The 13,179-nt window shown below is 45.9% G+C and overlaps 1 protein-coding gene across 11 annotated transcripts in view; it reads left to right on the plus strand.

The window, feature by feature from the left end:
* Positions 1 to 13,179, plus strand: part of CTBP1 (C-terminal binding protein 1) — a 1,451,962-nt gene that overhangs the window by 1,268,910 nt on the left and 169,873 nt on the right. For all 11 annotated transcript variants that reach the window (XM_069204084.1, XM_069204092.1, XM_069204101.1 and 8 more), the window contains one exon: positions 4,587 to 4,731. In XM_069204084.1, the coding sequence (XP_069060185.1) occupies positions 4,587 to 4,731 (145 nt within the window). The remainder of the gene's footprint in view (positions 1 to 4,586; positions 4,732 to 13,179) is intronic.

Consider the following 13,179-nt stretch of genomic DNA (forward strand, 5'->3'; position numbering starts at 1 on the left):
CCTGAAAGGACTGTGCCTGCCCTCACACAATGCCGTCTACGACCACCTGGTGAGTGTCTGGGGCCCGACCTGGACAAGGAAGGATCTTGCAAACACTTGAGACTTTGCAAACTTCAAAGGCAGAACTGGGTATAAGAAGCAGACCCAAAACCCCAGACTTTTAGAATCTTTCTGGAATCAAGAGGAACCTCTGCCCAGGAGAAGAGCTGAAGGAGGAGTACTGTCCCTTTGCTGTGCTGCTTTTGCTGGACTGGCCTGCAGTTGCTGCTTCTGCCTGAAAAGAGTGCAAGAGGTGAACTTTGCTGTGGGTCCTGCTTGAGAAAATTCTCCAAGGGCTTGGAGTAAAGCTTGCCTCCTGTTGGAAGTCTCAGGGACACCAAAGACTTCAGTTTCCTCGACCTGCAGCACTGGGAGCTGTGTGTTTTGTGCTGTTCAAGAGAACAAACCACTGCGACACTGCCAACGACGCCTCTGGCCTGCACCGTGTCCTGCCGATGCCACACGGAGTCGCATTGCCCCGCTTTGCACCGCGACCCTGGTCTCACCAACTCGGTCATCGGATGACTTCACCGAGCCGCTGCTCGCACCGCCACCTGTGGGCCCCACACTCCGGCATCGCCTGCTCACACCGCAGCCTGTGCATCCCCGACGACGACGCTCCTGCTGACACCGGCGCCGCTGCCTGCGCGGTGGACACCGCTCGTGAGGTACACGAAGCACCATCCCGTGCCGCAGCCCCGGTCCACCGACGCCAGCACCATCGACTCCGGTGTCGTCACCAGGCATCCTGCCTGCACCGTGGCCTGTGGACACCGCTCGTGAGGGTCACGAAGCACAGTCCCATCCCGCACCGCTGGCTTGGGCCTACCGACGACAGCGCTTCAGCATCGACGATGCCACTGCCTACACTGTGACCTGTGGGCTCCGCACGTCGCATCATCCCACTTCACATCGCAGCCCCGATGCCATCCACGCCGGCGCACCTGACTTCATCAGCCCGGAGTTCGATCCCCGAGGTGCGTGACTTCAAGGGCCTGACGACTCCTGCACCGACTCTGGAAGCAACGCCGCTCTCCGGAGCTCACCACGAGGATCACGACGCCCTGCAAATCCAAGGTACTGTTTGCGGGTCTTCCCGACACCGTAGCTGGCCGGCAACGCCGCGGCCGGCCTGACCTGTTGGTTTTGTTGATCACGATGCCGTGATAGCCCCAGGTGGAGCTATCGACTTCAAGAAACTGTAGTTTTGAGTAAATCTTGCATAATTCATATTTTTCTTACTGTATGTTGGATCCTTATCATATTTGGTCTTGTTTTATATAGATAAATATTGGCTATTTTTCTAAAACTGGTGTGGTGTCCTTTTGTAGTGTTTTCACTTATTACTGTGTGTTATGTGCAAATGCTTTACACATTGCTTCTGAGATAAGCCTGACTGCTCGTGCCAAGCTACCAAGGGGGTGAGCAGGGGTTATCTGAGCGGGTATCTCCCTTATCCTAACTAGAGTTAGGGTCCCTACTTGGACAGAGTGCAAACAGACTGCCAACTAGAGACCCCATTTCTAACAGACGCCATGTATATGTTGAAGAGTGTTGGGCTCAGGGAAGAGTCCTGTGGAGCTCTGCAGCTGATCTCCGTAGATTCTGACAGGTAAGGTGGGAGTCTGACTCTGTGTTCTTCCACACAGGAAGAAGCGTATCCATTGTAGGGCCTTTCCGCGGATGCCAGCTGTGTGGAGGGTGAGGTGTGAAAGTGTCAAAGGTGGCCGATAGGTCCAGTAGGATGAGGGTTGCTGTATGGTCGAGGAGCGAGCAGATGTCATCTGTGGCAGCAAGGAGAGCAGTCTCCGTTCTGTGGTTGCTCCTGAAATGTGATTGGGAGCTGTCCAGGATGTTGTTGTCCTTGATGTGCTTATGGAGCTGTATGTTGATGGCCTTTTCGATGACCATGGCTGGGAAAGGCAGCAGAGAGATGGGGGCTGTAGTTCTTGAGGTCCAGGGTGTCAGCTGTGGGTTTCTTCAGGAGCATGCAGATCTCTGCGTGCTTCCAGTCCTGGGGAAGGTAGCTGTATCTATGGAACAGTTGAGGGTGTGGCGGAGCTCTGGTGCAATGGAGGTGTTGGCTTTGTTGAAAATGTGCTGAGGGCAGGAGTCTGTAGGGGCTCCGGAGTGGATGCTGCTCATGATGGAGTGGGCCTAGTCTGTAGTGAGGGTGGTCCAGCGGTGCAGGATCTGTGACGGGTCAGAGTTGGGGGGTTGCTGGAGGGCTTGGAGGGTCTTGGGGTCCAAAGCTTTTGCATATGTCTTTGATTTTTTGGTTGAAGAAGTAGGCTAGTCTGTCGCAGAGGTCTTGAGATGGAGGGATGTTTGCCGTTTCCAGTTGGGGTTTTGCGAACTCTTTGACTACAGTGAAGAGCTCTTTGGTGTTGTGAGCGGTGATGCTGGTATGGTCCTACAGGGTGGCTTTCCTGGTGGCTCTGATGAGGTGGTGGTGGGATTTGATGGCAGCTTTGAAGGCCTCAAATTCTTCCATGGACTTGCTGTTTCTCCATGTTTGCTCTAGCCATCTGCAGGTGCGAGGGAGGACCAGCTGGCCTTCTTGAGGTGGTGTTTAGCTGCGGACTTACGGAGAGGTGCTAGGGTGTTGGCGTATTTGGAGATCCTTTGGTGCTGAGATGTTAGTGTCTGTGGTGAGGTGTGGGGGGGGGGACTTGCTGAGCGTGTTGGGGAGTTGTTCCTTGGTGATCTGGTTACATTTTCTGCTTGGGTCTCGAAGTGTGTGGAGTGGTGATGGTGAAATGAGTGCAGTGGTGGTCAGTTCAGTGAAGCTTTGTGAAGGAGGTGTTGATGGTGATGTCGTTGCTGGTGGAAAAGATAGCGTTGAGTGTGAATCAAGCGATTTGTGTTGGCAAGCTGACCAGTTACTTTAGTCCTATTGTGGCTAGGTTCTCGAGCAGAGAAGTGGTGTTGGTGTTGTTGCCATTGTCAATGTGGTAGTTGAGGTCGCCGAGGAGGAATTAGTTTGTGGCGGCAAGAGCGTGGGGAGGAATTATGTCGACCATAGTCGCTGAAGGTTGGGTGGGACAAGGTGGCCGTAGATGAGGGTGCTGCGGAAGGTAGACATTGGGGTGACATGTATGTGGAAATGGGGTGCTCCATGAGGGGGAGTGTTTTTCCACGTTGGCTGTCAGGCGGAGGCTAGATTTCTGTATGATGGCCAGGCTGTTGCCTTGGCGTGAAGGCTGGTCTTTGCAGAGTAGTTTGTAGTCGCAGGGAATGGTGATTGCGATGTCCAGTGCAGATGCTGGATTTGTCCATGTGTCGGTGAGAAAGGCGATGTCTGGGTGGGTGGAGTCTAGTAGGTCCTGGCGGCGCACCCGCCATTAAGAAGGGGAGGGAGGCGGCAGGGTTCAGTCAGTTGGGAGGCGGAAGGGCAGGAAAGCGCTACACAGTGAGGGAGAGGGCGGGCCGCATGGAGAGCAGTGGCAGGGAACGGAACACGGGGACAGTGAAAGGAGAGAGAGAGACAAGAAACTAAAGAAACAATAAAGATGACAGAAAAGTAGGTAAAAGTGACAGCAAGATACTTACACATAGATGGCCACTAGGCCACCAGGGATGAGGCAGAGGCGAGAGCCTATTGCCTATGGTGATTGCTGTCACTAGTTTACCGGCGTAGGCTAGTGAGGGTACTGTCAAAGTCACTAGCTTCCTTAAGTATATTGTTAAGTACTATCAATGTGAGAAGCCTATTTTAGCAGTCCTTTCACTACATCGCCTAAGTATTTAATTAGTCATTCTAGGTTTGGAGCCAATCCGACTAGTGAAGAATTGAGAAACTTTTATTCTTTTTGACTTGGTTGGTAAACTTGTAAGACTATGCAATATATACATATTCTATATTGCTGTTGTCAGTTTGATTCTTTGTGGCTTAAAGTAATTTCAGATATTGGGGGGACTAAGTTAAAAATGTTTGGCCCCGGTTTGTGTGTGAAGCTAACTTGCCTTGCCAGTATTGGCATTGCTTTTGTCGAGAAACAGTCTAATAAATCTGAACATGAGACCCGGTCGAAAAATGGAAATAATGTATTGCAGTTGTTGTTTGTGGGAACCGGGTGGGTCTTTGTTACAGTACGTCCATTCATGCTAGCCTCGCAGTGGCCCCCAGCAATTGATAATAAATAGGCACGCACTCGGGTTCGGGGAGGTGCACCGAGACCTGGCCGGGGTCCTTTCTGCATAAACGCGCCATTCACAGCACTCTCAAGGTCGGAACGGGCTACGGGTAAGTGATTTACTTAACTTTAGCTGGGAATCATTCTTGTCAATTTGTGAACTGTAGTCAGCTATCCCCTCTTGCTTTAACAGTGTAACATCTGGGAGCCCCCAGCACCCACCACTACTCGCACAAACCTCGTTCACATTTAACATAAACCTGTTCTGAATCAAAACGTTACATCTTAAGTATATGTATCAAACCTCCATACTTGTTTGTAAACGCTGTTATAAAAGTGGGCAGCGTGTTATGTTGTTGGGTTACCTGCACATATGAATACTAACTCTCAGTATAACTGTTTAAATTGTAGGTACTAAATGAAGCAGTGGGTGCGCTTATGTATCACACCATCACCTTGACACGGGAAGACCTTGAGAAATTCAAAGCACTACGAATAATTGTCCGAATTGGAAGCGGTTTTGACAACATCGACATCAAATCTGCGGGCGACTTAGGTATTGTGGATACATATTAAGCATTTTATATATAAGAACATCAGGTAGAACATGTCTGTTCCCAATCAATGCCATGCAAGCGTTTGTCTTCTAAATCTACTTATAATTGTGGATATTGGGCATTGTGTATGATTGAAAAATGCTAGAACTGAAGCTGCTTACTACGAGGAAAGACCGTAAAGTAACTCCGTTACATTATAAAGTTACTGCGGTGGTAATGCAAGTGCCTTTCCACTGTTTGATAGACTGCAGGTTCTTTGCTTGCCACCTGTGAACGTTTATTCCCTGCTAATATGTTTGTACTGATAGAGTAAGAAAAAAAGTACGTGCAGAACTCTTTCTCAGCCAAAAATTGATCAAAATGTGATTTTTTGGGGAAATAATGTTTCCGCTTTTCCTTGGACTTGCATTGAGACTCGGTGTTGGCTCGAAGCATCGCTTGCTACTGCTATTGCACGAAGACGGACATTGCTGATAATATTTTAAGACTTCAGTTCCTTTTTATTCAAAAAGCAGTTTACAGTTGTATTCTTGATAGCAAAGAAAAAAATGAAGTGCTGTTTTTGTTCCTGCTTAGTTACCCTGGTGACTGACAACAATGCAATAAACACAACTCATTTTCTTTTATGTTTGTTTGATTTGTAAGTGGTTTCGGGGTACTTAAGTGGGTAGTCCCTGTAGATGTGTCTGCCTCTTGCCTCATAGGCATTTCAGGTCTCCACGGGTTTATCTCAAGAAGTGAAAGTTTGAAAGCAAAGTACTGGGCGAGTGAAGGTCGAACATGATTTCTGGATATTTGGGAAAGTAAAAAAAAAAAAGGAGCAAAGTTGTTTTGAACAGTGTGCGTGCTGGGTGTTTGGTTAGAAGGTGATTTTGGTATTAAGCTGTCTAAACCATGTTAAGCTGCGTTCACTGCCTCTGCTTACTGATTATTGCGGCCAGTGTACCCTCTTCCTCATCTCTTATTGCTGCAACGAGAATGTATAGCGGTGATACTGCAGCAAGAGTTCCTCAGATCTTCTGGGGTTCCAACTTTAGCTGACAATGTAATCCAGGCTCAATTCTCAAAGACTTAAAATGGGGTGTACTTTCCCTGTTTTTGTACACAATTTGTATTGTTCCTTCCTGCTCCTCAGCACAGTTCATATGACCGCCCCTCATCTCATCATCTAGGTTTGCGAAAGGACCATCACAAACATCAACAGTTATTAAGTATTTGGCAACCTGTGCGTTCTGACATATGTCTGACAGAAGACTTTATTGAACAATTGGTTTTCCACAATGTTGTTAGGGTGAGAAAAAGAATTGTTAATGTACTCGGTAACCTTTTAAATAGCATTTCAGCTTTGCAAACTTTATCATAGGTTTGATAACTGGACACAAATTTACTGAAAAGTCATGTCAAGGACATGTGCCATTCAATCTATCACAGTACTTCTTTAAAGGCTACTGCACCTCATGGCTTATGTTTGGAACGATGATAGTAGTTATAGTAATAACAGCAAATTATTCTTATTATCATCATTGTCGTTGTCTCTTTATGCACAGAGCCCAGAAGCAGTTTTTCAGGCAGTAGTTGAAAAATAAATGGTCACTAGTTTGAAGGTGATCAAACAGTTCTCCAAGCCACCCTTTAGGTAGTGTGTAACAAGAACCTACTATGTGAGAGCACATCTGAGCTTGTCCATAAGTGGTCTTTGGTCTCAGGAAAAGATCCTCTTTCGCCACAGTGATTTGGACTACGGAGCGGTCAGTCTTGCTCTTTATGCTTCTCTGTAAAAAGAAAAATACAGGTGAGGAAGCAAAAAGATAACTTCATTGGTTTGTATTGCTGCAGAAGATGAAAATAAGTCAGATGGAAATTGCTGTTTCACTTGTTGAGGAAAAGAATATGATCCTCTACCCTCTAATACCAACTGAGAATATTCTTGTTAATTTCTAATGGTATCCACTCATAAACTCAGAAGTGGATAATAAACTTTTATGCTGGAGATGACTTACCCAGGCCTGACAATACACAATGGTGGATGTTCTTATTATCTTGTAGGTTACAAGTTCACTTTGTTTCTCAACATTCTCTCACCTCAAAGGAACAGAGAGGCCAAGAAAATGAAGAGTCAAAAGGACTCTTAAGACGCAGATGGGATGCAACAGATGTTTCTTTGTGAAGTTTGCCTGAATGTGTTTTTTTTTTAAATTGTTTTATTGTTCTGTAGCTGTTGTTACCCCAGACCAGGGTGACCAAACACTTCACGCGGTCAAGGAACTCATTAGTTGCACTACAAAGCACAGCATTTCACAGTTGGGGAAACAAGTTTAGCATATCATTAGTGGTATTTAATCTTGTGCATGTGTCTCTTCAGCCACTGCCACTTCCTATATATAATGTTCTTTGCATTCTACTTTCTGTAAAGCATGATCTAGATCAGTCAGAGATTTAGTGAAGTCCTGCCAGAGGGTGTTAATGTGTTTGTGAAATTCAAGAACAGGACGCTTTGGATGGACGACGCTTGCATTCCTTGTTACAGTAGGTTTCCTCTTAGCGGTAGGGTCAGGTGTGGAATCTGTTTAATCTCCTTTTTGAGTATGGAACATGTCTTTGATAGATTATGTTTTATGGGCCTTGGACTTAGCCACCAAAGTTTTCAAGCGATAGGATTTAAAGCTGCACAAATTATAGCTGAGTTACTGCTATTTCTGAAAATATCTGGCCAGGTTAGAACTAGTATATAGGGGAGCGACATTATAATACAAGCTTTAGTTCACGTTTGCTGCATGCTTTAACTGTAGGTGGTTGAGTAGGGAGGCACGGTGGTACAGTGAGGGGCAAAAAAGAATCCCTTAAGGGTTAAAACTCACGATTGTTACTCCTGGATGCATTCCAGAGTTCCCCTGCCATACTGTTAATCCTTGATCAGTGTCTTCAGCCGGGAAGCTGAAGAAAACTGAACATCAATGAACATTTTTCTAGCTAGCGCGTCAAGAATTTTAGATTCTAATAAGGACACGGAGGCGAGGATTATGCTTTCTCTTATCTTTACTGACAAACAGCAGCCAATCAAATACAATAAAACTATAAACTGCATGTCCCACGGCGATATGCTGTCCAATCACGGTCCATCCCCTGGCACTATATAGGGCTCCAGCAATAATGTCCGTCCTCTTTCTTTGCCATAACAGTAAGAACATAAAGTCAATGTAAAGAACTTGCAGTCAGCTTGTCCAGCCATCGATTCCAGAATGCTGATGGCCTCACTCAGCCCGGTTCTTTGTCGAACCACATCGACTTCCAGGCTCCATGAAGTCCCACAAATGATCAATCTAGATCCTTCAGGAAGTAGAAGTGTTCCCTCCTAATGAGAATAAGAAACAAGAAAACTAATGTCCAACTCCTATAGGGATGGGCAATACATCAACAATACAATTGCATTGTACATCATAAATACATTTTAAATGTAACATCAATATGTAGGGTGGGATAATCCTCGCCTCCGTGTCCTTAATAGAATCTAAATGTCTTGGCACGCTAGCTAGAAAATGTTTAGCTGTATGTACGGACCTGAGGTTTAGGATTATGCTAGTTTAAAGTTTATTTACCACCTCTAAACACCACATCTACTATTGGTTTGTGATAAAACACTTTAAAAGTAGAATCACTCGACCGTCATCTGTGGTCATGATATCCTCCGATCTCACCCCAATTGAAAAGGCCTCAGAAGCCATGGCTCCTCTAACAGAATGAGCACCAAATATAGAGGTATCTATACCCACTTCAGTTAATAGCCAGCGGACCCAACGAGCCAATGTTGCTGCCAAAACTGGTCTAAAAGGCCTCTGTAAAGAAATAAGTGACCAGAAACCTCACGCCTAAATTCTCTTGTACAATCTTTATAAGCTTTTATGCATTGCACCACACACAACTTTTTGACATGGGGAAAAGATAGGTATGTAATACCTTTTGACAATGTTTTTGTACGTCTTGTAATGGAAAAGGAAACTCCTGAAGGATTAAAAACTCTACCTGCTAAATCCAGTGCTTTAACATCCGGCACACGTCTGCATGAAAGTAAGCAGAGTAACACTGTACGTTTTGCAGAAATTTGCTTAAGTGAAAGATCCTTATTACAAGGCCAAGCTTTGAGAAAACATAAGACCACATAAGGAAGAATACCTCGGTTGAGGAGGTTTAACCATGTGAATACCTCTGAGAAGTTTTCACACTAATGGATGCTCATCCACCGGTTTACCCTGAATATGAGGATGACCGGCTGAAATAGTTGAACGACAATTATTAATCGCTGTAAACTAAACCTTGTGAGGCCAAGTCAGATATTTTTTTTTACTATAACGTGAATCTTTGATCCCACAGGATCCATACTCCTTTCACCGCACCAACATAGCCACTTCCTCCAGGCTTGCTCATATCTTATGAGTGGAGGGGGCCCAGGATTGAGATAGTAAAAACAGTGCCGATTCTGAAACTCCAGGCACCTGCCATCGTCACCGGAAAGTCTCTACAGCATCAGGGACAATTGGCCCTGCAGGATCAGAGGGTGTGCTTTGCCCGAGGGATCCAACAGAAGATCCTCTCTCCCCGCAACATCACCGGGAAATCAAACAATAGTGTCATTGTGCGAAAGGGAACCAAGGCTGTGCTCTCCAAAACGGAGTCACCAAGATTACCTCCGTCGATTGACAGACTATGTGGACCCTAACTCTCGGAATTATGGCAAACAGAGGGAAGGCATACAAAAGGCCTTTAAGCCAAGGTTGAAGAAATGCATCCGTCCCTGCTGCAAGAGGGTCCGGCCTCCATAGTAATAATTCGGAACATGATTGTTCAACCGGGAAGCAAAGAAATCTATTCGACAAGGTCCCCATTGCCAGTGCTTGGAAAATCTTCATATTGGGGTTCTAATCGCTGAAATCTCGCAGTAAGTGAGAACTCCAGTTCGCTGTCATATTGAACTGTACCAGAATATACTCAGCTATCACCAAAATTTGGTGATGCAGACAATAATGCCAGAAATCCTTTGCGATCTCCGCCAACAGACGAGATCTGGTCTCTCCGAGGCGGCTGATTTACCAGACTGCTGACACATTGTCCTTCCTGAGGAGAATACAACAATGTGTTCTGCGGGGAGAGAGTGATCTGATCGCGAACACACCGCCAAGAGTTCTAGGCAGTTGATGTGGTAATTCAATTCTCTTGGGGACCAACGAAAGCCCATCTCTACCGAGCCACAACGTGCTCCCCAGCCCAACGGCTGGCATCCAACTCTATTACTACATCCGGAACTGATGAGAAAATCGCCCTCCCATTCCATGTATCCATGTGGGAGAGCCACCAAGAAATCTTGGTCTTGACTTCTTCTGAAATCAGAATCATCTCTGAATACTGAAGGCCTTTCTGAAGGTGTAAAATTTTCAGCCTCTGAAGAGCTCCAATAAAGAGGCCCTGGAAAAATGACCTGAATCGAAGATGCCAGAAGCCCCGCTATACGTGCTAACATCTTCAATGATATAGTTGGAAATGCAAGGGCTCTCTTCAACTCTTTCTTGATCGATATTCACTTGGCTAAAGGAAGCAAAAGCAGGGCCTTGACCGAATCTGTTTGAAAACCTAAGAATTCGATATTCTGTGATGACACCATGCATGATTTCTCAGCGTTGATGATGAACCTGAGATCTTGTAATAATTGGACTGTCCAATTGAGATGACAACTGACTGTGTCCCTCTCTTGTGCCATATTCAGGATGTCATAGAGGTAAACAGTAAGGCTTACACCTCTTTCTCTCAGATACAGAACTACTGGACACAGAATCTTGGTGAAGCACCAAGGCGCAGAGGAGAGGCCGTAGGGTAGTGCGGTGAACTCAAACCAACAGGAACCCCATTGGAATTGAAGGAAACGTCTGTGGGGTCCGAAAATTGGAACTTAAAGGTATTCGTCTTTTAGATCTAATCTGACGAGCCAATTGCTGTTTCGCAATAAATCCCTGAGGAGATGTATGCCCTCCATCTTGAAACGGCAGTATACAATCCAAGAATTGAACTGCTTGAGGTTCAGTACAAGACGGGAACCACCCTCTTTCTTTTGAACTAGAAAAATCGTGCTCACGAACCCCTGAGAATGAGGAGAAGACTCTACCACAGCTCTTTTCTGCAGGAGTGCCACAATCTCCTCGTCTATGAAAGACCGTTCTCCGAGGGGCATATGGAGAGGAGGGGGAAACCCCTTTTGAACTGGCGGTGCATAGAACTCTAGGTGAAAACCCTGGACAGTCTAACACCCACGGGTCTTGTGTGATCCCTTGCCATGCTAAAGGAAATAGTTGAATTCTTCCCCCCAAAATCACTTCCGAAAAGTGAATAATCCTTACCTGTTTCATTGGTCTTTTGTCTGCAACCGCCACAGCGGAAGCCTCTGGAGGCCCTGCCACGACCTCTGTATTGGGTGGGGTAGAAATTTTAGGAACCGTAGTTTCCCCTCTGCCTCTCTGCTGTGCAATTTGTGAGGTCTTATAGCCTCAACCTTGCACTCAACCGCTGAAGCGCTTGGCCTGTGTAAAAAGAGCATTATTGAAGACCTTTTTAATTGATGTTTGGGCTTTATTGAGTGCAGTGAATATTGTCACGTATTTGCCCAGTTCTTTGACAAATTTGTCACCAAATAGCATCCCATTAGTCAGGGATCCTGCTTCATTAGTCACCAAATCTGCTAACTTAGGGTCCAAGCGCATAAGGAATGAATGATGACGCTCAATGGACATGGCACAGGTAGCATTTTCTAGAAGGCAAATGGCACGCTGATCCCATTCCAGAACTACTTCCGGATCCAGGGGAGTGTTGGATTCTTTTGCCTGGATTTCTAAATCTATTAATTTTGTTAACGGTCTAGAGACATCAAGGAGTTTATCCTGACAGCCGCGCCAAGCACGGTATAGCCCTTTCTTGGGGTCTTTGGTGAATTTTTAAAGAAATGTCGCCATGCTGGGATCCAGTTCCGGGGTATTAGACACTTTACCAGTCAAGGATGGCCTGGGACATTCTGAGCGGAGAGTGTAACGGATGTCCTTCTCGAAACTTTTTTCTAACCTATCTTGAACATAATGAGCCACATTGGCACTGGGGATCCATTCTGTAGAGTGGGGATGTATAATGTCCTCTGGGGCAAAAAGGAGGTTACGCCCACCTGAAACTGGCGTCTCTGTGAAGAAAAATGTTAAATTCCCCTGGGACACAGCCTTAAAATGTTTTACAGCCCTGTCGGGCGCTCTCTGAGGCCACTGAACCTTTGCTGCGAGACACACCCCGGAGAGCCGCTCGGAACAAAGTAAACGAACGGCTCTTCGTGCATGCGCAGCACAATAGAAAGAGGACCGCGTCCTCTACTGAATAACCACTGAAATGCGGAGAGCTCCGCTGGCCTTGCTTCCGCTCCCCGCTGTCCCAGAGCCAGAGAAATTGTCCCTGTAACGCTCTCTAAGCGCTGCCGCACAAGTAGGTTTTTAAACGTGCTCCCTTCAATTTAGACACATAGAAAGAACGACATAACACACTTATCTGGCTGCTGCAGCATCAAAGAAAGAGGATGGACATTATTGTTGGAGCCTTATATAGTGTCAGGAGATGGACCGTGATTGGACAGCATATCATTATGGGATATGTAGGTTAAAGTTTTTTTTATTGTATTTGATTGGCTGCTGTTTGTCAGTAAAGATGAGAGAAAGCATAATTCGAAGCCTTTGGTCTTGACATAGAATCATGTTGGAAACTGTCCGACGCAGCCATTAAGCATGGGGTACTACATCCCACATCTCTTACATCTTTGCTGCCCTTGTGCTCCCAGAGTCACAGCACAGTTTTCCTCCCCAAAGTGAGTATGCATGTGTCTGCGAATCAGTGGTGTAAAACCTGAGCACCCCCCTGCAGTGTACATGTGAAGATAACTGTACCAGGGTGCAGCTGTCACTTTTTTGTGTATGCACTGGGTGCAGGGCATTGCTCAATTAAGGTTGTGTTGCTCTTCCTTTACAGCTCCACATGCTCTCAGACTTTGTTTGGGCATGCACATTCAGCTGCTGAATATTTACATCCTTGCAAGAGCCAGTGTTAGGTGAGAAAGACTTGAGATAAATGCTGCCTTAGGGGACCTGTAGATGGAACTCAGTTGTAGTAGGTCTGTATGGTTCCACACTGACCCAACAAATTCCCCTTTAATCCTATTGTCATTTAGATTTGTAAGTGGATTTGTTTTCGGATTTACTTATGATAGGAAAGCAAATGAGCTACATGAAGAACTTCAGGGACTCTAATTGGCTACCATTAGAACTGATCTCCCCAATTGCTTTCCCATCATTTCATGATCTGTTCTAATATTGTCACTGCACATTCCATGAGGTGGTCACTGTCCCACTCTATTCCTATCACTGTTCTACAGTCTT

The sequence above is a fragment of the Pleurodeles waltl genome, chromosome 1_2 (assembly GCF_031143425.1).
Source record: "Pleurodeles waltl isolate 20211129_DDA chromosome 1_2, aPleWal1.hap1.20221129, whole genome shotgun sequence".
Lineage (NCBI taxonomy): Eukaryota > Metazoa > Chordata > Amphibia > Caudata > Salamandridae > Pleurodeles > Pleurodeles waltl.